The sequence below is a fragment of the Chlorocebus sabaeus genome, chromosome 14 (assembly GCF_047675955.1).
Source record: "Chlorocebus sabaeus isolate Y175 chromosome 14, mChlSab1.0.hap1, whole genome shotgun sequence".
NCBI lineage: Eukaryota > Metazoa > Chordata > Mammalia > Primates > Cercopithecidae > Chlorocebus > Chlorocebus sabaeus.
Window position 1 is genome coordinate 46,091,881 of NC_132917.1, and position 24,894 is coordinate 46,116,774.

The window sequence follows — 24,894 nt, forward strand, 5'->3', positions numbered from 1 at the left end:
AAATGGATTGTAAATGCTCCCGAGTCACCTTCTCTCTTTTTGTGTCCCTGGCAAAGCCTACCTCCACATGGGGTTCAGAGGAGCTCTCAAGTCTCTAGGAGTTCGAAAGACTTTTCTAGATCTTTTTTTGATGTGTATGACCTAGGACAGGTAATTTAACCTTTCTTTCTTTAACCCCTTTCTAAATGGGGTTAGACATATTTGCTGCTTTCTCAGAGTACTATTATGAGTTTGAAATGAGCTAGAGTTTCATAAAACCATGCATTTTTAAAGTCTATTATATTTTAAAAATCACTTTTGCAACTATTATCTCAATAGAACTTTGAAAAGTATAAAGGGCAGACCTTCAAGGCATCATTATTAACAAGCACAGCAATATAATCATTAGGTACATTATTGCCTGTTGATGTGATTTGGCTGCAGTTGGAAGGGAGCCTTAGGAAAAGCTAGGAGACTCTTGCTCTCAGGCCTTTAAATTTCTTACCTGGCTGGGATTTTCAGAATTATTAGTTTTTGCTAACAATGATTTTTGGCTATAAGTTCTATTTTTGCCCATACCCTGAGATGTGAGGAAATCTGATTATACCAAGAGACCAAGGACACTTCCAGGATTCTGGATAAAGGGTCTGACCAGTTATGCTCCTTTCCACATCTGACCCGTTTTTCCCTCCCCTGTGGAGATGGAGATGGTTTGTGCCAGATGTGATTCTGTCGAGAATGGGAATATCCCTTCAACTCAGCACACCCAAATCTCTAAACCTAAAGAGCTACATCTGTACCATGTCTGCTCAGGTACTACTTGTTGCTTTGTATCTTATGAGCAAGACCTAATTGTGGGCTCCCAAAGAAAGCAGATGACTTGCCCACGGTCTTTCAGAGGTCAGACAGCTACTAGCCGATAGAGAAATAGAGTGAATGCTGACACCTAAAAGACACCTTGACCTTCTAGTGTTTCTAACAGTGGAAAAAAGGCTTTGAGTGCAAACGTCTGGCTGTGCTACATACTGACCATGAAATGTGACAGGCCACTCAGCTCTGGCCTCTGATCCTTCATCTGTAACATCTCTGATGCCCCTAATGCCTAAGCTTGCTCATCCCTCAGCCCCACCCATGAGGCTGGCCAGCTGACTTCAGCCTTCAGGTCTCAGCTTAAATATCACCTCCCTAGGGAAGCATTTTCTCAACTCTTTTAGTTAACCTCCCTCCTGTTTTGTTTTGTTTTGTTTTAACAGCATTTCCCACATGTTATTTATTTATTTATTTATTTATTTATTTATTTATTTATTTTGAGACAGTGTCTCACTTTGTCACCAGGCTGGAGTGCAATGGCGGAATCTCAGCTCACTGCAACCTCCACCTCCCAGGTTCAAGCGATTCTCCCACCTCAGCTTCCTGAGTAGCTGAGATTACAGGCGTACACCACCATGCCATATTTGTATTTTTAGTAGAGACGGGGTTTCACCACATTGGCCAGGCTGGTCTTGAATTCTGACCTCAGGTGATCTGCCCACCTCGGCCTCCCAAAGTGCTGGGATTACAGGCGTGAGCCATAGTGACCAGCCCCACATGTCGTAATTGATTTGCTTATTATCTATCACCTTTGCTGCCCCCTAGTTTGTAAGCTTCATGAAGGCAGGGACCGCGCATTACATGCTTACTGCCATATCCTCTGGGTTTGGGGCGGTGCCTGCACACAGGAGGTGCTTCTTAAATGTTTGTTAAGTGAAATAATCTGGGGGTTATTGGGTCTTTGTCTTCAACATTATTATTTCTTTTTTTTTTTTTTTAGACGGAGTCTCGCTCTGTCACCCAGGCTGGAGTGCAGTGGCACAATCTGGGCTCACTGCAAGCTCCGCCTCCTGGGTTCACGCCATTCTCCTGCCTCAGCCTCCCAAGTAGCTGGGACTACAGGCGCCCGCCACCACGCCCAGCTAATTTTTTTTGTATTTTTTAGTAGAGATGGGGTTTCACCGTGTTAGCCAAGATGGTCTCAATCTCCTGACCTCGTGATCTGCCCGTCTTGGCCTCCCAAAGTGCTGGGATTACAGGCTTGAGTCACCGCGCCCGGCCTATTATTTCTTATATTTGTTCAGTGCTCATTTTTTTTTCAAAGCTCTTTATATAGATTGAAGCTTTTGTCATTTTTTTGTCAAATAGATGAAACAACTGAGGCACAAAAATGTGATCACAAAACCAGAGAGTGGCAGTGCCTACCTGAACAGCTCCCAGACGCAGACTCTTTCCACAGACCCCTGCTGTCTCTCTTGGCACCTTCTTTTTCTGTCGTGGTGATGTTATTATTTGTCTTATTTGGCAGTGTTTACACCAGAGGAGTAGAGGCCATTGTGTGTTGATGGCGTCTGGAAATACACAACATAGTCCCAGGAGAATGCCACTGTCAGTTCCTACCACAATTAGCAATTATCAGGCCAGGGGCAGTGATTGGGTGGGGTGTCACTCTCTACATGGCTGGCTCTGCATGTTGAAACGCCACTGCCTGCCCCTCCACAGATGCCAAAGGGATTGGGGGTCCTAGGACTACAGCCCCATTTCTACCCATCCCTGGCTATCCGTCCACTCAGATCTAGGTCCTTTCTATTCGGGAAAACATCCTATTTGCATATCTATTCCTGTGGCCTGGTAGACAGCAAAGGCAAGTGCTAACCAGCTGGATGATATCTCTGGGCCTCAGTTTCCCCATCTTCCAAATGGACGAGTACATGGGAACCAGTCAAAATTGGCTCAGAGATCCCCAGTAGGGTTCCAGCTCCATTGTGAAGTAAATTTCAAGTGGAGCCTGGTCCTGACTCCTGTTTTCACATGCTCCCTTAGAGGGAAGGAGGGTGGATGATTAAAGATAATTGGTGGGAGGTTGTAGGAAGAAACTCCCCATTCTCCAAGAGGAGGTTCTGTTGTAGAGGGGGAGAGACTTGGAAGTCACTGTTGGGCATGGCCCAGCCCACTTCCATGACAGCAGCAGGACCACCACCCTCAAGAAGGAGGTGGGCTAGGGTATGAGAAGCTGGGCTGCCCAGTGGTTTCTACAAAAAGGGAGAATTGTGCTTGCAGGAGGGGTAGTGTCTCCATCTCCTGATGCCAGGGAGAAGGAGGCAGGCTGCTGGGGTGATGGCGAGCACCCTCAACTAGGTCACACTGCACTCCCTCTGTGCCTCAGTTTCTACTTCTGTTAGATGGTTGATATGATCTCTGCCCTGCCAGTTGGACTGGGGCTTCCAAAATATCAACTACTGCAAAAGAAGAGGTTGTGGCCGCTGTGACTCATGTACACGTACATGAACGTATCTGAAGTTTTCAGCGCTGATACTGATGTGAGCCACCCCCTGCAGGCAAGCCGGAGGAACTGTGTCCCTCACTCTGAGACAGTGAGAGAGGACTGAACTGGAAAGCTGGTGGCCGTGAGAGGAGCAGGTTTGAAAATCACTGAATGAAGTCATGTTGTACAGAGGGGCGGGGGTGCATACTGTGGGACGGAGGTGAGTCACAGTGCATAAGTGTCGGGGAGTCACCTTGAACTTGGGCCAGAAGAGTAGAAATATTGAGTCTTGGGTTTATCTGCCTCACATCAGGTACATCAAGTTCTGGATGGCTGCCCACTGGCCAGAGACATGAGGTGGACGGCTCCCTTTTGCTGCCCTGGGAAGGCTTTCTGCTGGCTTCGGCCCCACTGAGCAAAGTCTGCTTGTTCACTGGAGTTCACACAGACTCCTTGCCAGGCCTGCCCAGAATCCTGTCTCCTCTGACTTCCTGTGCTCTTGCATAATATTTCCTTGCTCCTTGAATGGCTGGCCCCAGTGCAGGAGCAGCTCACTCACACTGCTGGACCGAGGGCAGGATGTAGAGGGAGGACAGGGATCTGCAAACGTCACCCAGGGGTGCTCTGGGCTCTGAGGGTGGAGGGCAAGAGGGGCAGAGCCCCCTCAAATTCTTTGGAAGATTATAGCACAAGGGGAGTTAGGGAGGCTCTGGGACCATGTGCACACACATCCATCTCCATGAATTGTCTCTCCTGTAAAATTATTTTTAAAGTTGCTACCTTGTTTTCTTCTGATTATAAAAAATACACATGTTGCCCATAAAAAGTCATAGCAAAAGAAGGCATGGAGATAAAAATAAAAATCACCAAAATTCCACCACCCAGAGATAACCACTGTTAACTCTTTGGTGAACATACTTTTCTCTGTATCATGAATATTGATATATAATTACAGAATACAGGCATACTTCTAAGATATTGTAGGTTTGTTCCAGGCCACTACAGTAAAGTGAATATCACAATAAAATGAGTCACATGTTTTTTTTTGTTTCCTCGTGCGTATGAAAGTTATGTTTATATTTTAGCATTATGTCTAAAAAAAGTATGTACCTTTTTTTTTTTTGAGACAGTTTCACTCTGTTGCACAGGCTGGAGTACAGTGGGGCAGTCCTGGCTCACTGCAACTTCCACCTCCTGGGTTCAAGCGATTCTGGTGCCTCAGCACCCCCAGTAGCTGGGATTACAGGCATGTGCTACCACACCCGACTAATTTTTGTATTTTTAGTAGAGATGGGGTTTTGCCATGTTGGCCAGACTGGTCTCAAACTCCTGACCTCAAGTGATCTACCTGCCTCAGCCTCCCAAAGTTTTGGGATTATAGGCATGAGCCACCGCACCTGGCCAACAATATCTATACCTTAATTTAAAAATATTTTATTGCTAAAAGAAATGCGAACAATCATCTGAGCCTTCAGTGAGTCATAATCTTACTGGGAGAGGTTCTTGCCTCCATGTCAGTGGCTGCAGAACTGATTAGTGTGATGGTTGCTGAAGGCTGGGGTGGCTGTGACAATTCCTTAAAATAAGACAGGAATGAAGTTTTTTACATTAATGGAGTCGTCTTTTCATGAAAGACTCTGCAGCATGTGATGCTGTCTGATAGCATTTTACCCACAGTAAAACTTCCTTCAAAATTGGTGTCAGTCCTCTCAAACCCTGCCACTGCTTTATCAATTTAGTGGAGGTAATATTCTAAATCCTTTGTTGTCATTTCCACAGTGTTCACACCATCTTTACCAGGAGCAGATTCCATCTTGAGAAGCCACTTTTCTTTGCTCATCTGTAAGAAGGTCTGACTCATCTGTTCAAGTTTTATCATGAGGCTGCAACAGTTCAGTCACATCTTCAGGCTCCACTTCTAGTTTTCTTGCTATTTCTTCCACATCTGCAGTTACTTCCTCCACTAAAGTCTTGCACCCCTCAAAGTCATCCATGAGGCTTGGAATTAACTTCTTCCAGACTCCTGTTAATGCTGATATTTTGACATCCTCCCACAAATTACAAGTGTTGTTAGTGGTATCTAGAATGGTGAACTCCTTCTGGATGGCTTTCAATTTACTTTGCCCAGATTCATCTAGGAATCACTATCTATGGCAGCTGTAGCCTTACAACATTTCTTGAATAAGACTTGGAAGTCAGAATTACTCCTTGATCCATGGGCTTCAGAATGGATCTTGTGTTAGCAGGCATGAAAACAACATTAATTTTGTACATCTCCATCAGGGCTCTTGAGTAACTAGAAGTATTGACAGCGAGCACATACACATATGTGCTGTCATCCAGGTTTTGTTGTACCACTGATAACAGCACCAATGAGTAGATTTGGCATAATTTTTAAGAACCCTAGGATTTACAGAATGGTAAATGATAAGTGGCTTCAGCTTAAAGTCACCAGCTGCATTAGTCCCTAGTAAGAAAGTCAGCCTGTCCTTTGAAACTAGGGATTGATTTCTTCCCTCTTGCAGTGAAAGTCCTAGATGGCGTGTTCATCCAGCATAAGGCTCTTTCATCTACACTGAAAATCTGTTTAGTGTAGCCACCTTCATCAATGATCTTAGCTAGATCTTCTAAATAACTGGCTGCCGCTTACATATCAGCACTTGCTCTTTAACCTTGCATTTTTATATTATGGAGATGTCTTCTTTCCTTAAATGTAACGAACCAACCTCTGCTAGCTTCATACTTTTTTTTTTTCTTTTTTGAGACAGCATCTTGCTGTGTCACCCAGGCTGGAGTGCAGTGGCTTTATCTCGGCTCACTGCAAGCTCCGCCTCCCGGGGGTCACACCATTCTCCTGCCTCAGCCGCCCGAGTAGCTGGGACTACAGATGCCTGCCACCATGCCTGGCTAATTGTTTTGTATTTTTAGTAGAGACGGGGTTTCACTGTGTTAGCCAGGATGGTCTTGATCTCCTGACCTCGTGATCTGCCCGCCTCGGCCTCCCAAAGTGCTGGGATTACAGGTGTGAGCCACCATGCCTGGCCGCTTCATACTTTTGTTATGCAGCTTCCTTACCTTGCTCAGCCTTCATAGAATTGAAGAGAGTTAGGGCCTTGCTCTGGATTAGACTTTGGCTTAAGGGAATATTATGCCTGGTTTGATCTTCTCACTAAGCTTAATCATTCCTTAACTTTTGATTTACAGTGAGAGATGTGTGACTCTTCCTTTCATTCGAACACATAGAGCCCATTGTAGAGTTATTAAAATTGGTCTAATTTCAATATTGTTGTGTCTCAGGGAATAGGAAGGATTGGGGGGCGGGATGGGGAGACACACACACACACACACACACACACACACACACAAACACAATCACTGGACCAGTCAGAACACACACAACATTTACTGAGTAAGATCACTGTCTTATATGGGTGCAGTTTATGATGCCTAAAAACAATGACAGTGGTAACATCAGAGATCACTGATCACAGATCATCATCATAATAGCTATAATAATGAAAGTTTGAAATATTGCAAGAATGACCAAAATGTGACGTGGAGATATGAAGTGAGCACATACTATTGGAAAAATGGCATGGATAAACTTGCCTGACAAACCTTCAATTTGTAAAAAGTGCAATATCTGCAAAGTGCAATAAAGTAAGGCATAATAAAATGAGGCATGCCTATGTTTCTTAACCACTTAACATGTATAAAACTGTGCTACCATTTTTATCAAGTTCCCATCTTTTTGTGTTGCTGAGAAAGTTTTTGAGTGTTATACCCTAACCTCTTCTTTCCCATAAGCTCTGTGGTTTTTATTTTTGCATAGTGTAGTGATTTTTAGAAGCTCATATGCCATGTTGTAGCAGAACTACTTGTAAATTCACATGACATGTCTCCCCTAAATTCACCATTAATTATTATTAATATTATTAATTGTGAAACACAATAAAATGAGGTATGCCTGCATTATGTTATATGCTATTGTGAAATGCATTTTTTATATAGCAATATATCAGAACTATCTCTTGCTACTAAGTTACAAAGATTTAATACATAGTTGTATTAAGTTCCACTTATAGAGGTATCATAGTGAAACTCTTATTCATTGTCCGGGCTCAGAAAACAAGCTGTAACCAGCCCAACATTATTTTCAAACCTGAAAAGCAGCATCTTTTCTGTATTTCTGACCAATGTGTTACCTGAAAAGTGGCATCTTTTCTGTATTTCTGACCAGTGTGTTAGCTATGGTGCCCCAGAAATAGCTACAAAATAAAAGGTTAAGTGCCATGTAGGCCTTTCTCTAGACTTAGAATAATTCACTTGATTACATAGGAAGAGGCTGCAATGATGACAGCTTCCAGGGCTGGGCCAGACCTTATTCTGGGTAAAATGATCCTCCAGTGTGGCCCATATATGTATGCTTTGAGCCAGGAGCTGCTAGCTGGGAGAACAAGTTTTTCTTCAGTGGTGTTCCTGTGACCAAGATTTCAAATAAGCTCCATTTTTAATTTTAATTAGTTATTGTCCTCCTGAAATTTTATGACACAATCTATATCTTTAAAAAGGCACTCTTTCTTCTTTATACAATTGTTTCCATGATATTGAAAACTTTAAAGAAAGTATCATTCAGATTTGCTGACAGTTGGAAGATTATTTTAAAAACCCAACTAGTTTAGCTGAAAAAGGTGCTATCAGTGTTTCTATCTCATCCTTGGAAATGGTATATTTTTAAGGGTTGTGATTAGCTTTTTCTCCTCCATTGCTGATCGTGGTTGGAAGTGTGGCATAGATTTACAATAAACGTTGATATTCTGGTGATTCCTCTTCATTTTGGAGCCAGGTGTCTGTGGTATTTGCTTATTTTCTTTGATTCATTTTTAAACTGAATTGAATGTTTGATTTAATCAGAAGTTATGGTATGAGGCTGGGGATGATCGCTTGTGGTTGGGAATTGCTTGTAAAGTTTACTGTTTAGTCAAGACAAATCGTTTCCTAAGTTCTCTTTTTCAGATTTTTTTTGTCTCTGTGGGAAAGCATGATAATGCCAGTCAGTTTAAACATATTTAAGAGTTCCCAGGCATCTTTTAAAACAAAAATTTGCAACAAAATTTGGCGACAGCAGAATGCGAGGATTTTGCCTCATTTTGTTTATAGTTGTCTGCTCTTCAGGCAAATGACTTATTACAACAATTTGAATAATTATAGTCTCTCCCTCAATTTATTCACCCTGGACTCCTTTTTCTAGAATTACTGGCCAGACTCTTATTACATCAAATTCCTTGACTCTGTATTCCCAAGGAATGAGGATGGGAGTAGGAGTACAAGTTAAAGAGAGGAACTAATTGTTGCCTGCTTTTCAAAATTTTCGGTGTGCAGACATTTGTTGATTTTGTAATTCCTCCCTTAGTTGGTCATTACCTGATTCTGGTGGGGTCCTTGCCATGTGTGCACATTTGGGGAGTGCAAAGGGACATAAGACTGAATTGGTCCTGAGAATTGTTGAACGGGACTTTGTTGAAATGGCTACTTCTGTACAATGCACATGGAGCAGCTGTTGGCATAGCAACTCCTACGTGGAAAAGTGCACGCCGCTTGCAGATGACTTTTGCAGTACTCAGTGTTAATTTGATAAATGGCTTTTCTAATAGTAGTTTGTGGGCTAATGGAAAGATCGAAGCAAACCTTCATTAATGGAAAGGAGAATAGGGATTTTGAAGCCACTGGATGAACATACTGGACAGCCAGAGCTAAATCTCCATTTTCAGCTGTGTCTCTTTTTCACAGCAGATATGCTTGGAGTGTGGCAGATGAAAGTACATTAAGAAAACTGTCTGCCCGTGCCATTATCATCTTAGATTTCAAGCAGGGAGAGGTTTTGGAGTCTTTTCTAGTCAAGATACTTACTTCATGTGAGAGTTTAGTTTAAGAGTACTGTAGAAGCTTTGCATTGTGTTGTTGTTTTTCTTTGCTGGTAGTAGTGGGGTTAAGGTGGTTAAATCTTCTTTTTTTATTGTGGTAAAATATACCTAACAAAATTTTTTTTTTACCATTTTAACTATTTCTAAATATGTGATTCAATGGCATTAAGTCTATTCACATTGTTGGGCTACAATCACCATTGCTCATCTCAATAACTTTTTCATCATCTCAAATGGAAACTCTGTACTCATTAAATAATAAGTCTTTATTCTTCCCCACGTGCTCCAGTCCCCGATAACCACTATTCTACTTTCTCCATGAATATGAACATTCCAAGTAGATTGTATATATAGACATATAAAATATTCGTCCTTTTATGTCTGGCTTATTTCACTTGGCATAATGTTTTCAAGGTTCATCCAAGTTACAATATGTATTCGAAATCTTATTTCTTTTTAAGGCCGAATAGCCTATTGTGTGTAGACACTATATTTTGTTTATCTTGTCTTCTGTCAAGGGACATTTGAGTTGTTTCCACCTTTGGGTGTTGTGAATCATGGTGAATATGGTGTACAATTTGAGTCCCTATTTTCAGTTTTTTTTTTGGGTGTAGACCTAGAAGTGGAATTTCTGGATCATATGGTAATTCTGTGTTTATTTTTTTTCAGAAACTGCTGTACTGTCTTCCATAGCAGCCATAGCATTGTACATTTGCATGAGCAGTGCATAAGAGTTCCAGTTTCTTCATTTCCCTGCTAACACTTGTTGTTTTCTGTTTTTTTTTTTTTTTTTTTTAGATATCAGCCATCCTAGTGGGTGTGAAGTGGTATCTCATTGTGGCTCTGATTTGCATTTTCCTAATGATTAGTGATTTGTCTTTATAAACATATTGCCTGTTTTCCCCGGCACCCCCACAACAGCCTGTGCAGGAATGGAAATCACTGCCCCATTGTTTATACCTGTGAGGCAAACAAACACTATATCAACATCATGATATTTGGGAGTGAAGGGTGTCAGGGAGAGAAGGATGGAGGCACCATAAGTTTATTATATATAATACCTGGTATATAGGATATAGTACAGGCACCTCAGTAGACCTATTTTCAGTTCGTCCTGTGGAGCATGTGAAACTATTTTAAATAGAGGCCTTTGGGACTTAAGTAACTTCAACTCTCTGAATGAGGTTTAAGGCAAGCTTGCTGTGGGCTGGATCTGTCCTACATAATCCTTCCTGATTTGGGTGATGTATAGGTACCCTTCCCTGAAATTCTTCCCTGAGAATAATTATTGTTGTCAGCTGCTACAGAATCCTGGGCCCACTTACTTCCTTCTTCTTGGGGGAGGAAATCTCACAGACATCTTGCCAAGCATTCAAGACATCTTAAGTCTTTGAACCACCACACTAGCTAATTTCTCCACCTGAAACAATACACAAACCCCTTCTCTTCCCCACCCGCTAGGTTCTTATGCTGGCAGCTCATATTTTTACAAGAAAAAGAGGTTAGAATGTATTGAGCACCTGCTATAAGCCAGGCTTTGCTAGTCACTGTGTGGCAGATGACTACATCAATCATGACTGATAAAACATAACTTCTATCCTTGTAAGTACTGCAGGACTTATTTGTGACTCTTTACAACAGGGGTTCCAAACCTTAGTGTGCATCAGAACTGCCTGGGGCTTATTAAAACTCAGACTGCTGGACCTCATCCCCAGAATTTCTTACTCAGCCCCCAGGTCTGAGGTGGGGCCTGAGAGTGTGCATTTCTAACAAGTTCCTAGATGATGCTGATGTTGCTCATCCCTGGACCACACTTTGAGAACCACTGCTTTCCATCAAGCCTGTGAAATAGATATTATTCCCATTTATAGATGAGGAGCTGAGATGTAGAGAGGCCAAATGACTTGCCTCAGGTCTTGCAGACAGAGCCAGAGCCCAGATTTGAAGCTGAGAGGCCTCACTCCAAAGCTTCTGCTGTTTCCATTATATCGGGGATGGCAAATGCATGGATACCACTTGTGCTTCCCTCACCCAGTCCACCCCCAAAACAGGCAATATTAATCAGTTACAGCACCTCTGAGCCCAGAGGTGTCTTCGGAATCTTTCACACACTGCTCCTGATAGCCAAACCTACCTGTCAGTGGGAGCTGAAGTTTACAATTTCTGTACTAACCTGTATGGCCTTTCTAAAATGGAGACATTACCAAGGAATCAATCTATTAACAGCTGAAAACAAACCTTGCGTGAGCTCCAGTCTTATCTGCCTCGGAAGGAAGTGGGTGGCAGACTGTGGGCTCTGTGAAGCACAGTACTCCCAAATTGTATGGCAACCTCATGGATCATAACTAGAGTCTACAGTCAGCACACAGGCAACACGGGGCCGTTATCCTTGAAAAGTTTGAAAATCTAGATGAAGTTAATGAGGAGACTTTTTAAAGCTGCTATATTTTGTCTAATTCATATATGCTACATTTTATTCTAAAAATAGTTATTCTACTATTTGGCGCTAAGTTTGGTGATGGATATAAAATAGTGCTCAATAAACAGTTGTTAAGAAAGGTAAAATAAAGTAGGTGCCAGAGGCAACTGTGTCCACAGCTGATGAGGTCTTTTAACAAATGGATGGAAGAAATAAGACTGAATAGGGAATAACACCTTGAATTTACAGAGCCTCTCTGAGTCCCAAAGTCATCCACAGATTAATGTCTTGCTTCTCTTCTTATGGCATAAGAGACTGGTAGAAAACTGACCAAACTCATCAAGAGAGTAAGACTTTTTTTTCCTCTGAAAGTTGTGAATTGTATCAGATATTGCCACTATTATGCCCCTATGTCACTTGCTCATCTGTTTTCCACAGGGAAGTCAAAACAGAACTTTACAAAGATACACATGAGTAATCGAAGGAAACTGACTATATCGGGTGTGATTCTCCTGTCTTCTGAAATAACCCACCATGATCTTTCGCGTGTTTCTGCCAGCCCATACAATGTCTGGTCTCACCACCACCAACAAATATTTAGTCTATGGTTACTGTGTATACAGGGCAACCTCTTGTCTCATTTGCTGTTTGTGCAGCTTAAAAGCAAGGGCAGGATGAATTATGGGGTTTTTGTTTGTTTTTGAGATGGAGCCTCGCTCTGTCACCCAGGCTGGAGTGCAGTGGTGCAATCTTGGCTCACTGCAAGCTCCACCTCCTGTGTTCACACCATTCTCCTGCCTCAGCCTCCTGAGTAGCTGGGACTACAGGCACCTGCCACCACGCCTGGCTAATTTTTTTTGTATTTTTAGTAGAGACTGAGTTTCACCATGTTAGCCAGGATAGTCTTGATCTCCTGACCTCATGATCCACCCACCTCGGCCTCCCAAAGTGCTAGGATTACAGGCGTGAGCCACCACACCCAGCCCGAATTACGTTTTTATATGTCTCACGTACCCCACAGTTCTTAGCAAGGCCCATGGGCAGTAGATGCCCAATAAATATTTATCATCTGAAACTACAAATCTTGCTTGTGAAAATACAAAGCATAGGTGCATGCTGGAGGTAGGGAACAGTAACCCTGAGAACAGACTGGTTTAAGGCCATCTCTGGCCAAACCAAGACACAGTTAGAGGGAGCATTTATGTCCCCGTTTGGCTGTGATATGCCATATAGACTGGGGCAATACTGTGGCAGCCTGGCCAGGATGAAAATGCTCATCCTCGAGCTGCCCCTAGATGCCAAACTTTTTCCACCTAAGTTTTCAAGGCGCGTATTAAAAGCAGTTACGTAAGTGGGAAACTAACTGCATCTTATAAAAGGCTTAACAGGAGAGACAGAGTCCTCCGTTTGGAGCCGTTTTGTTAAATGTTGAGAATAGAGAAATCCAGAAGTGGTTGGTGTTTCTGCTCTACACTGAAAATGAATTGGGTTGGAGCCCATCTCACAGCCTTTCTTTCTTTCTTCTATCTCACCCAGCTTGGGCACAGGCTTTTGCTATACTGTTGGATTGGGCAGTTCCCCATTGATAGAGATGTTGTTTAATATTTAAGTATGTTGTGTAGCTCTTAACATCAAAAGAGAAGAAAAAAGGTCCAGTTTATCTTTAGGGTGAGCTGACCTTTCCAGATGGAGCAGGGAAGTCTCCTAAGGACAGGACCCTGGGAGGAATCCACTTCCCTGCTTAAAAAGCACAGCGAGGAAGGTTCCCTTGGACCTGTTGGATCCAGTACTCTCCAGTGGGCAGTGCTCTATATGTTCTAGGCTAGAGTCTTAGATAATATGGGATTTGAAAACCAGTATTGTATTACATTAGAATATTAATGCTCTTGGGAATTTTTTAAATAGTTCCTTTTGGGGAGAGAACTGTTTTGTCCTACCCATTGGAGATGGGAGCAAGAACATACAAAAGAGCATAAAGAAAAATTCTGCCACTGTGGGCATTTCCTTGAGGCTGAGGGACTAGGAGAGGCACCAAAGGGTGTGCTTCATTCATGGTAAAAGCCCTAATAGCCTCGGTGTAAGAGTATCCTGTAGGCAGGCGAAGGATGACATGACTCACTTTGGTGGTGACCTCCTACTAGTTCAACTGAGAATCCAGGCAGGATAAGATCAGTGCAGGGTAATTGTATGGTAGCTAGTCAACCTTTCCATTGCTTAGCAGGAGAATTCTGGCTTTTGTGCTGGTGATGTCAGGCAGGTGTTGGAGGAGGAGTTCCATAACCATTTTCTCCGTTCCTGCCAACCAGAAAGCTCCACTGGGACATGCAGGCTCACTTCCAGGGTGTTTTATATTCATCCATAGCTGCTGCATGGATAAAAAAATTGGTGAAAAACTTGAAATCCTATTACCATGATGATCATTAGAACTCATGTTAGGGCTTTTTGTTTTTAAAACAGGGACACAAAGAAGAAACAGAAGGCTGCTATATACAAGGTTAGTGAAAGCCCCTTACCTTCACCCTATTTAAATCCTGAAGACAGAAAATAGCTAAGCTGTAGTGATTACTTCCTGCAAAGAAAATCATAATTATGGCACCCAGTTATTCTTCATAAGGGGCAGCCTTGGAATACTGTGGATGCTATTTTGAATATTTGAGAAAAGAGTGGCATTCAATGTGAAATGGAAATAATTCTGTGCTGCTGGGATTGGGTCAGTTCCTTCTAGGCATCAGTTGCCCCTGGGGTTAGCCTAGTTCCCCCTCCTGTGTGAATCTGGGAAACACTGGAATCTTGTAGTTGTTGCTGACTCTCCCACCAGCAGGGAACCAACTTATGCTCTCGGGAGAAGTAGGGGGAGTGGGGAATCTGCTTTTCTCTTTTAAGCTTCCAATCTCAACTGCCTAATAACAAGGGAATTAGACTATCAAGATTTCCTGGAGTGGCCTAACTTAAGTATGGGAGCCAAGATGAAGTCTTCTATACAGAGTGAAAGAAAATGGGGGTAAAAACCATGATGAATAGGTGCAGAGAGGAGTGGCTAGATCACCTGCCTGGGGGATGAGCCTCCCACGTGACTTTAAGGTTGTGCAAGAATTGGGCAACGTTTGGCCAGGGTGGAGAGGCCTTGACAAAGGCATTTGTACTCCCAATAGATTCCTATCTCCTCCATGGGGAAAAACAAGTATTTAAAGTTCTACACAGTGTTTTAGGAGGAGGAAATGGATTGCCTTCTACCCTAGCATACTTCATTTGTACATATTTGGAGTTCTATTCACTAAGCACCCACTGTAGGAAGGGCACCGGGCTGAAGATCCCAGAAAATTAAAGGAGACACCTTTGTTCCTGCCCATAGGAAGTATAGTCTAGTGGGGGCCAGGTAGGGGTAAGACGAGCATATAGGTGATCATACTCAAGACAGGAGATAGTAAATACCCTGATATGGAAATAGGGGAAATGGTTTAGGGGTTCTGGAGAAGAGAAGTGAGAGGGAGGCGGTAAGCCTGCAGGCCCTGGAGCCAGATTGCCTGGGTTCCAGTCCTAGATTTACTACTTACGAGTTGTGGTATCTTGGAGAAGTTACTTAAACACGTTGTACCTCTGATTCCTCAACTGCAAAATGTGGATCACTGTTGTACCTATGTCAATAGGTAATGGTTTACGGCCTATAAACATTGGTCTCAGCTTCAGGACCAGGAGGGGCTGTGCTGACCTTGAGCTCATGACTTTCAACCTCCAGGTCTCAGTTTCCTCATCTGTACAATGAAGGGATTCGACTGGATAAATGCTAATGTTTTCTTTATTCTAAAGTGCCATGATTTCGTGGTTGAATATGTATTAAATGCCTGCCGTGCCCAACACTGTGTTGGCATAATGAAAAAGAGAAAAAGTAGAATATGTGGTCCCTGCCCTCAAGGAGCTATAATCTAAGTGAGGAGAGGACATTAATATACTGGAGAGTATTAGAGAATTAGAGAATATTAGAAATTAAAAGCTAGGTGGTATGGGCAGTGAGAAGATAGGAAGAGAGATTTTAGAATGGACCAGAGTAGTGAGGAGATTGACAGCGACCTATCTACTGTTTAGAACCCCAGAGACTTTAGACAGGAGCTCAGACTTGTTTACAAAATCCATGAATTCTGAAGCTTGGAACACTGCCATTAGTATTTAAATTAAAGTTGAACTGCAGAAAAACAAAAGTTACCTATTTGGAATGTAAGGTGGGACAAAGTTTATAAAACATATCTAAAACCGGCAGTGTGGATGGAAGCTATAAAGAGGCTCAAACCAGCTTCCCATATGTCCTTGGATGACAATTCCATTAGAATATAGCCCCTGGCACAGAGTAGGCACACACAAAAATTCATCTGTTGAGTGACTTGTGGAAAAACAGTGTTCTGCCCTGTTCGGCTTTGAACAGCTGTGGGCACCCTGGTGGTGGTCTCAGCTCCACCTCCAGAGGGCAGTGCACAGAGGAGGCCCCGCCAGAGGCCGCCTGCCAAGTCTTTGGGAAGAGCTTAGTATTGCCTCATGCCTCCTGAGCCAGCCCTCTATCAAAGGTGAATTCTCTGTTCCCAAATGTTAACCCACCTCCAGGGGGGGCTACACGTAATCCCTCCCCACCATTGTCTGAACTTAGGTTTTGAGAAAACTTGGCAACAGCCTCAAATTTTTCTTCCAGTCTAACTATCCCATGGTCCCCCAGGGTCCATATGCAGATTGGGCTGTTAGTTACCCTGCCTTACACAGGTAAAAAGACTTAACAAAACTTGGCAGAGACTGCTAAGTGCCAAAAGAGTGGTGTAGATAGTAAGTGAGGTCACCCCGGCCAGGAAATTGGGGGCACCTCCTGGAAGAAGGGAGAGCTAAGAGTTTGAGTGGGTCTTGAAGGATGAGTAGAGGCCACGCTGGCAGGTAAGACAGGTGGAGGCATGACGTACTTCTGTCCCCACGACCAGTTCCCCCCATACCACTCTTCATTAACCAAACATGGGAGGTGGCAGGCTGTTTAGATGTAGATCTGCTGCTTTATTCTAGGGGAGGAAATGAGATGGAAATGACAGATGAAGTGCAAGCTTGAACTCCCTGGCCTCAACCAGTCACTGAGAATGGCTGCCCATCACCCAGTCAGTGATGGCCTGCCTTGATGGGCCAGTTTATGACCTCCTCGCTTGAGAGCAGCAGACCACAGACCTTCACAGAGCTCTCTGCTGAATTTCCTTCCCAGTACAGAACCCAGAAGTCCTGGTTATACATGTCACTACACTTTATTTATGTAGCATCCTCTGTGAAAACACGAGTATATATCATATCTACCATCAGAACACACCTTCAGCACTCACTCAGAATAGTGGGGAGGACAGGGTGGGTCTTGGAGGTTCAGAAAGGTGAAATGTACAATATCTTCCCATTGTAACTCTTCAGAGCAAATCAGAGGTGAAAATGTTCAGAACACAAGTCTGCCTTCCAGGCCAGTCTTCTAAGGACCTTTTTCTTCTCTTTCACATTTTACCCTTGTCTCAATCCCTGTTCCCTCCTCCTTTTTGTTCATAAAAAAGTTATTTCTTTCCAAATAAGCAAAATGGAATCAAACTTTGCAACCTCAAAATGTATGAAGTAAACATGATTCCTAATGAGCCTCTGGGAAAGTGCTCACCTTTGAACTTGGCCAAGGATTATGGAGCAAAGAAAAAGTCTTAAGAACTTGATAGAGTGTTAGAGCTTCCTGGGTTTTTAAAGTCAAGTTGCATATTACATTTCTTTTCCTTAATAGGGGCAGTTCCAGAAACCCTTCCTGGTTGAGTAGGCCAATGTCTCAAAGTGAAGCGCTGGGGTTGGTTACTGACAATCTGGTTCAGGGATTGTCATCTAGGTGCCAGGCAACCACAGGGTAGGAGGCACCATTTCTAGAATGCTTGCTCTTTCCTAGGACTCAGCACCTATGCCGACAGTCCTTGCAAGACAGGAGAGGAATGTGTGGCTATCCTATTTATGGTAAGGGGAGTCCTAGGAAAAAACAGGAAGATGGTCAAGGGAAGCTGGCAGCAAAAAGGCAATGAGACCAAGGAGTTCTCCCTCTAAGATAAGCTCTTTTCTCCTTGGAGACTTTGCCTATTCATTGGCCTGTGCTCATCTCTATAGGCTTTCTTATTAAAATACACACAAGGCCAGGTGCGGTGGCTTGCGTCTGTAATCCCAGCACTTTGGGAGGCCGAGGTGGGTGGATCGTAAGGTCAGGAGTTCAAGGCTAGCCTGGCCAAGATAGTGAAACCCTGGCTCTACTAAAAATACAAAAATTAGCCAGGTACCATGGTGGGCGCCTGTAATCCCAGCTACTTGGGAGGCTGAGGCAGGAGAATCGCTTGAACCGGGGAGGCGGAAGTTGCAGTGAGCCGAGATTGCACCACTGCACTCTGGGTAACAGAGCAAGAGTCTATCTCAAAACAAGCAAACAGACAAACAACACACACACACACACACACACACATCCTTCTTAAAGACAAAAACACCACTGGCTGTCTGCATAGCTTCTGCCTGCCTCTGTGGAATATTATACATTTTAAATTCCCCAACTATTGCCTCAAAGCCAAGAAGTTCACTTATGAGCATTGAGATGAAGCATTCACAGAATGACTTAAATCCAACTAAGAATGTGTAACTGCTGAACACATTCTGATTGAGGTTCCAGACCGTTTATGCCACGTGTTTGCTGTAACACGTAGAAGCATCAGGAATATTTTGTTTCTCTTTTCTTGAAACTTTCCCTCTAAGTATCCATCTTAATGCTTTAAATCATGAGAGAATCAAGCAAGCTCTGTGCCCTCTGCCCCTGCCCCCTGTGATGGCATGAGCTTCACCAAGCACCTCCATTCCCACAGAGATCTGGGATAAAAGGCTTTACAGAATCCAGAATCCAGCTCCGTTTCTGAGCTGTTATCGCTTCACAGCACAGGCTGCCTTTTTCTCTTCCCTCAAATCCCTACCCATCGAGCTAGGCACACACAGACGTGTAGTGCACTGTCCCTGAATTGAGGCTCTCTCAAGTCCAGGCTACCATCTGCCCAGCACCTACTTAGTGTAGCTTATCTTTTAAAAGAAGCCATCCTGCAAAGAGCAGGGTTCCCAGTGGCCTTGAGGTTTGTCAGAGGTTCTCTAGAATTGGCAACTTAGCTGTGACCTCAGAAGTCTTGGCTCTGGCAAAGCAAGGTCTTTGCGCTAAAACAGGCTCAGTGCCCATGGAGATAATCACCTCTTGTAATATCCACACAATCATCTCATTGTCAAAGCACAAGGAATGCAAAAATAGAAGAAATGCCACAATAGGGTTGCCCCAGGGTTCAGCTAAACCAGGATTCTGCTTCCGGCTGAGGGCACCTTGGGACACCTCAGGAGGGATGGTCCCGAACATTGTTCTGGAGTTCAGCCCCTGTTGGCAAGACCTGTGCTCCTACAACCATAGCCTCACCAGGCCTGATTTTGCCCCATCTTTTTGGGACTCCTTTACTACTTCCTTGTCCTGGCTAACTCTCCTTTGTCCTTAAATTCACAACTGGGGAAACCCTCGAGGAATCTTTTTTTTCCTCCCCACTTTGGGTTATGTCATCTTTCTTGTTCCCAGAGCACTTGCTCCTGACTTCTGTGGCAATGGCCTCAACACTGTTGGGCGTGTAGTATGTGTTAGACATGGTTCTCAGCGTGTTACATGTATATATTATTTATTCCTCACAAGGGCTCTGTAAGGCAGGCACTCATAGAGTAACTGTTTTTAGAGGATGCTGAGGTTTAGGGAAACTTAAGTAACTTGCCCCAGGTCATACAGTAAGTGTCCAAGCCCTCAAGCCCGGGCAGTCCAACTGCATCTGCATGGCACATGCCGTTGGCCTGGTCTGCTCAGTGTGTCTCCTTGACTGGGCTGTCAGCTCCTGGAGGGTAGGGATCTGTCTTCCCTTCTCTATCCCCAGTGCCTGGCATGTAGTAGACACTCGGTAATTGTCACATAAATGAAAGCCATAGCTCATCAAACAAAGACCAGATGTGACTGAAATTCCAAGGAGCCATACTTTTTACAAAAATGTGAAAATGCCAAGAAGTACTTTTTCATTAAAACAAAACAAATCTGTTTTAGCTATGTAAGGGTGGCCTTTTAGAACTCCGATTGCTTTAGATCCTTCCTCTAGGTGGCATAGCGTGGTGGGGTTTGGCAGACCACCATGGGACGAGAACAGATGCATCTGTCAGGGGCTCTGTGGCCATCAGACATCACTCCAGTGAAGCCAAAGCTCCGAGGCTTAAAAATAATTAAGGGAAATAACTAAGCAGAGAGAAAAGACCACTTCTTCGTTGATTCTGGAAAAATGAACCTTTTCTTTCTACCAACCGGCACCAAAATCCAGAGTACCCTGGACACAGCTGAGAGACAACTCAGGGAGAGCCACTGCAGTCACACCCCACCTCCACTTAGGTCTCCCTACAAGGCTAATCTTCTAAATCGTTTAATCGAACACGGCGCTGCCTCTGAGGCTTCAGGACTTTCGAGCTGTTTTTCCCCCGGGCTTAAAGTCTTTCTCTGCTGCTGACTCACATGTTAATTATTGCTTTGCACAAAGTAGAATTAACCGTGCTCCTGCACTCACCTGCCTGGGTGTTATACAACTGTTTCATCTGCTGGGCAGAACTGAGTGTGCATGCCAGCCGGCCGCGGTATCACCAGCAGCCCCTTCTGTCAGGGCAGTGAGCATCACAAACACAGAAACCAACCATTGTCTTAGAGGCTCTGGGGAAGAGGCTGTAGGGTATGCTCTGCTTGTCCCAGGAAAAAGAGGGTTAAGTACCAAGTTTTGACCAAAATCTTATAAGAATGGCCCAGAAGTTTCAGTTCCCTGTCACCTGTCAGTGTTAATGGACAGAACTGGTGTTTCACAGAAAAAAAAAAAAAAAAAAAAATATATATATATATATATATCTCAACTTGTTCTCTCTTTGACCGCTGGGCTGGATAATGAAGTAAAGATGACATTATCTCTAATAAAAGTGATTTGCAGAAATCACTGACAGGACCTCAGTAGCAGAGACTCGCCATTAACGGACTAGCCAGATAAGAGGGGCAGCTGGGTTCTGTTAACCCCCTCCTGGTCTGTTGTGTGTCTTGCAGGGAAGTCAAAGGCTGGGGAGTAGAGTGGGGAGTGGAGTGGAGTGGAGTAGTGGAGTGGAGTGGAGGAGTGGAGTGGAGGAGTGGAATGGAGGAGTGGAGTGGGGAGTGGAGTGGAACAGGGAGTGGAGTGGAGTTTTTGAAGTCTGGGCTAATGAAGAGTGTTTTTTCAAAGTGTGGGCTGTTCTTTAGCCCTACTTGGTGATCTTTAGGGTTGTCATTGGGTTTTTAATTTTTGTTTTGTTTCTTAGGATTTTTGTGTTAGTGGCTTTTTTCCCCTGGGGCTTGGCCCATTTTCTCACCTTCATGTTATATCACCAGAAGGGTGGAACCCTGGCCAAGCCCTGGCATCCTCTCTGCCAGAAATCTGAGTCCAAGCAGGGCACCTACACATGTGAGGTGAGGGCTCTGGGCCACGGGTGTTGGGCAACAGATTGTTCTGTAGTGTCGAGGAGGTGGGATCTGAGGCAGAAACCTCCCTGGCCTCTTAAGGATGGAACCGGTCGGTGGGGGAGGGGTCTGCCCTTGTCAGGACTTGTTCACCTGTGTCAGTGAGAGCTGACTAGTAGCTGGCTCATGAAACACACCCATGATGTGGACAGAAGGCACAGCCAGCTACTTCTGTGTGAAAACATCCTTAGGATATGGGGATTTGTTTCCTGGGGACAGTGAGGAGTCATGGGTTGTTAAGCAACCTAATGATGAATATAACCACCATCACTCCCCTTTATTAATCCACTTTCTACTGGAAAGCACGAAAGCATTGGAACTCTGCAATACTGATCCACAGCTGGGGGACCATGACTGATTTAATCTTCATGTCAGCTCACCATACCATAACTGAAAGGGCCATATGACACTATTATTGTTGGAATAAGGTACTCGGATACATGAGAAGTTTGACATTTTGCCTGTGCCCTCAGAGAACCTTAAAACAAGGACTAACAAGGTGACGGTGACTTGTAGTCAAGTAGCACAGATTGTCTAAGTGTTCCAGGCAGGAGTGAGGAGGAGACACCAGTGTGGGCTCAGTAAGATGCTCAGAAAAGCCTCTGTGGAGGTGGCAGGCCTATGTTGGCTCTCAAACTGTGGGGTTTAGAAGGTCAGAAAGGAAGAAGCATTTCAGGTGGAACAAATCAACTGGGGACATGGCTGGGCAGCAGAAAGGGGTGCTGAGTTTGGGGGTGGCAGGGCATAGTGCGGTCTGGCTGGAGTAGGCATAGAGCTACAGGATTTTAGGAGCTAAGTTTGGAAAGGGCTGGTAGACCTCAAGGAGCACGTCCAGCTTGAACTTCATCACGAGGATAGGAGCAATTTTCATTTTAAAATGGGGAGTGACAAACTGAAAATGGTTTGAGGGAGAGTGGTGGGCTGGCGAGCTGTTCCTTGCTCCAAGGTCTGACTCAAATTTTATTCTTGGTCAGTGGTAAAGAAAGTGAGGGGCAAGGGAAACAGAAAATGGGGACTAAGGTCTGTGGAAATAAATAAAACACTACCGGAGCCAGAGGAGGCGTGTGCCCTGGGTGAAGTTTGTTTTTCATCCCATGGGTAACGTTTATGAGTTACTGTTCAGCAAGAATGCCTTGCGGAGGTCTCTGTGGACTGAGCTGAGGCTCCAGCCTGTGGCAGCCCAAGGGTTGCTGCCATATTTAGAGCTTCCAACAGAGGGTTTCATTTTCCTTGGCTTTGGTGCCAAGAAAAGAGGGGTTCTCACACTTGCTGTCCAGCAGGGCCAAAGCATGGCTAGCAGGAGGAGCATGGAGGTTGGGTTCCGGCACTGCCCACCATCTGGCACCTCAGCCACTGATCAGACAACAGGCTAGGCAATTATCTGGGCCTCTGACTTTAGCTACCTGTCCCTTTGTTTAAAGCCATTTTTTTGTGCTTGGCACCTTATGGATCTCAACAAGGGCTGTTTAATGAATGCGTTCTCCCCACCCCTGTCTTGCTCTGTGTTCTCTAGCCTGTCTCCCGACCACTGGCACCTCTGCTCATTCCTGCAGTGTGTCTTTGTCATCACTCTGCCATCCTGATTGCCTCCCCATATCCTGCTATTCCTTCAAAGCCTGCCTCCAGCAGAAGTTCTCCCTCTCTTCTCCGGTCTTGCAGGCTTTCTCCTCCCAAACTCCTAGAGCCCTGACTATTCAGCCCATTCCTCAGGACTTGATTCTTCACCTCTCTGCAAGCTCCCTGAGGTCAGGGATAGTTGTTCCACATTTCATTCTACTGCTCACAGCCCCAGCATAGGAAGAGGGAATCATTAATATATGTTGAATGAGCAGAGGGAATAAGCCATTGCTGGGGGAAAAATACAGTTTTATTTCCCAAATTGCTCAATGTTATTTGAGAGCATGATAATAAATTTGGAAAAGACTTTTATCATTTCCTGTGGCTTTTGATGACGACTTTACAAAGGAATGGAAATGTGCACAGACATCTCACTTCTCATCAGAGCAAGAGGGGGCAGAAATAGGGGAAAGCAAGTGTTTGCGCTGTGGCATGAATCAGATCCCACAATGCTGGACATGTGACCATGTGAACAGGCCTCAGATCAGGGTTCTTTATAAAGGAAGCCCAGGAGAGATTCTCTACCAGCTCATTCCTCTTTCACTTTTCCTTTTTCTTTGCTTTCCTTTTTCTTCTTTTTTTAATACAGAGGGGAGAAGGGGTTATGGGATGGGGGTAGGAGAGTGAGGGATCCGTGTTTTTTCCCCCTTCTCTTTCTGTTTTGAAATACTTTAAATTCCGGGAACCAGAAATTCTGGCAACGTGTTGGAATTAGTAAGGCAGATCCTAGGATATTTCACTATGAGCATGTGATCAAGCATCAGTCCTGATTAAAAGGCTAAACAAATGTTGTTTTCTTTGAAATTAAAGTGTCTGAAATAAAGAAGAGAGAACTGACCCTTCAAATCATATTCTGTACTTGAAAAGAGTCCCTACAACTGTCTGTCCCGGTTATGCGCACCCCCACCCCCCGTCCGTCTTTTTCCATCCAGAATGTTTGACGACACTGCCAGGGGAATTTCTGCCCCCTCCTTCCTGTATATACCCAGTGCTGGCCTCTGAGGCCGTCCAGCTCTGTTTTCTCATGACACAGTGATTATTTTTGGCATTGCAGATATTTTCTCTAATGTTATTACCCACCCCCCTTCTTGGTTGCCTTTTGTGGAACAATCTTTTGGGTAACTCCCTGTAAATCTGAGGGTTAATTTTAGTTCGGAGTGGTAGAGGAGGCAGTAGGAGAGAGGAGGAATGACTTCTACTCCGAAGTGCCCCACCCCCACCTTAGAAGAGCTGGAGAGGTCCTCTCACGCCCTGCTCATGAAAGAGCTTGCTTTCACCAGCTCTGTGCTCACCATTCATCCTTTCTGCTGGCGGGCTTGAGGATATGGATATCCAGAGGTGACGTGGGGGCTGCACCTCGGGGATGGCATCTTAATGACTTGACTTGGCGGGTGTTAGAACAGCCCCATTCAGAGTGAGTTCACTCCCTGCGCAGTTGGCTCACTCAGCCTCTGTCCATAGAGTTCTCTTGTTCACGCTGCAGGAGGAAATGGAGATTTCCAAGTGGGAAGGAGGCTTCCCGATGCTTTAACTCTTCACTGAAGGGAAGAGGAGCTGCAGAGAGCGAAATAAAATCTAAGCCGCCCCAGCTGCAGCGCCTGGGAGAGGAGCGAGGCTGGGCTGGGGATGGAGGCCAAGGCAGCTGGGATCACTTTTTCTTGCCTCCTTGAGAAGGAAAGGAAAAGAGTAAAGGGCATTTTTGATTGTCTTTCACAATCAGCAAATATTTACGCAGTTTGTCTGCCCTAGCCCAGGTTCCAGGGAAGGATACGCAAAAGTGGAAGCTGTTGTGTCTGTGCCCTTCCCCTGGTACTTATAGTCCAGTTATAGGAGCAGGACGTTTGCACAGAAAAGCCACCAAGACAGGGAGGCCTTTAATAAAGGCCTGTGAGTAATGTGGGCAGAAATACCCTGGATTTCTGGGGCCAGGGACACTGCTGGAAGAAGTAGGGCTTGAGCTGGTCTTGAGGGGTGGGTTCTGAAGAAATAGGAAGGAATAAAATGATGCAAGTAGGGAAGACGTGAAGGAGGAGAGGGACATTAATGTAGGGCTTAGTAAAATCCC

The 24,894-nt window shown here is 44.4% G+C and overlaps 1 protein-coding gene across 2 annotated transcripts in view; it reads left to right on the plus strand.

Annotated features, from left to right (window-relative positions):
• EPAS1 (endothelial PAS domain protein 1) overlaps window positions 1-24,894 on the plus strand; it is an 89,843-nt gene that overhangs the window by 15,074 nt on the left and 49,875 nt on the right. Inside the window, exon 1 of one of the 2 annotated variants that reach the window (XM_007970744.3) lies at window positions 14,032-14,111. The exons of the other annotated variant lie outside the window; for it this stretch is intronic. Within the exon in view, the coding sequence (XP_007968935.1) occupies window positions 14,047-14,111 (65 nt within the window). The 5' untranslated portion in view covers window positions 14,032-14,046. Of the gene's footprint in view, window positions 1-14,031; window positions 14,112-24,894 lie in introns of those variants that run through there. 2 annotated transcript variants of the gene reach the window in all.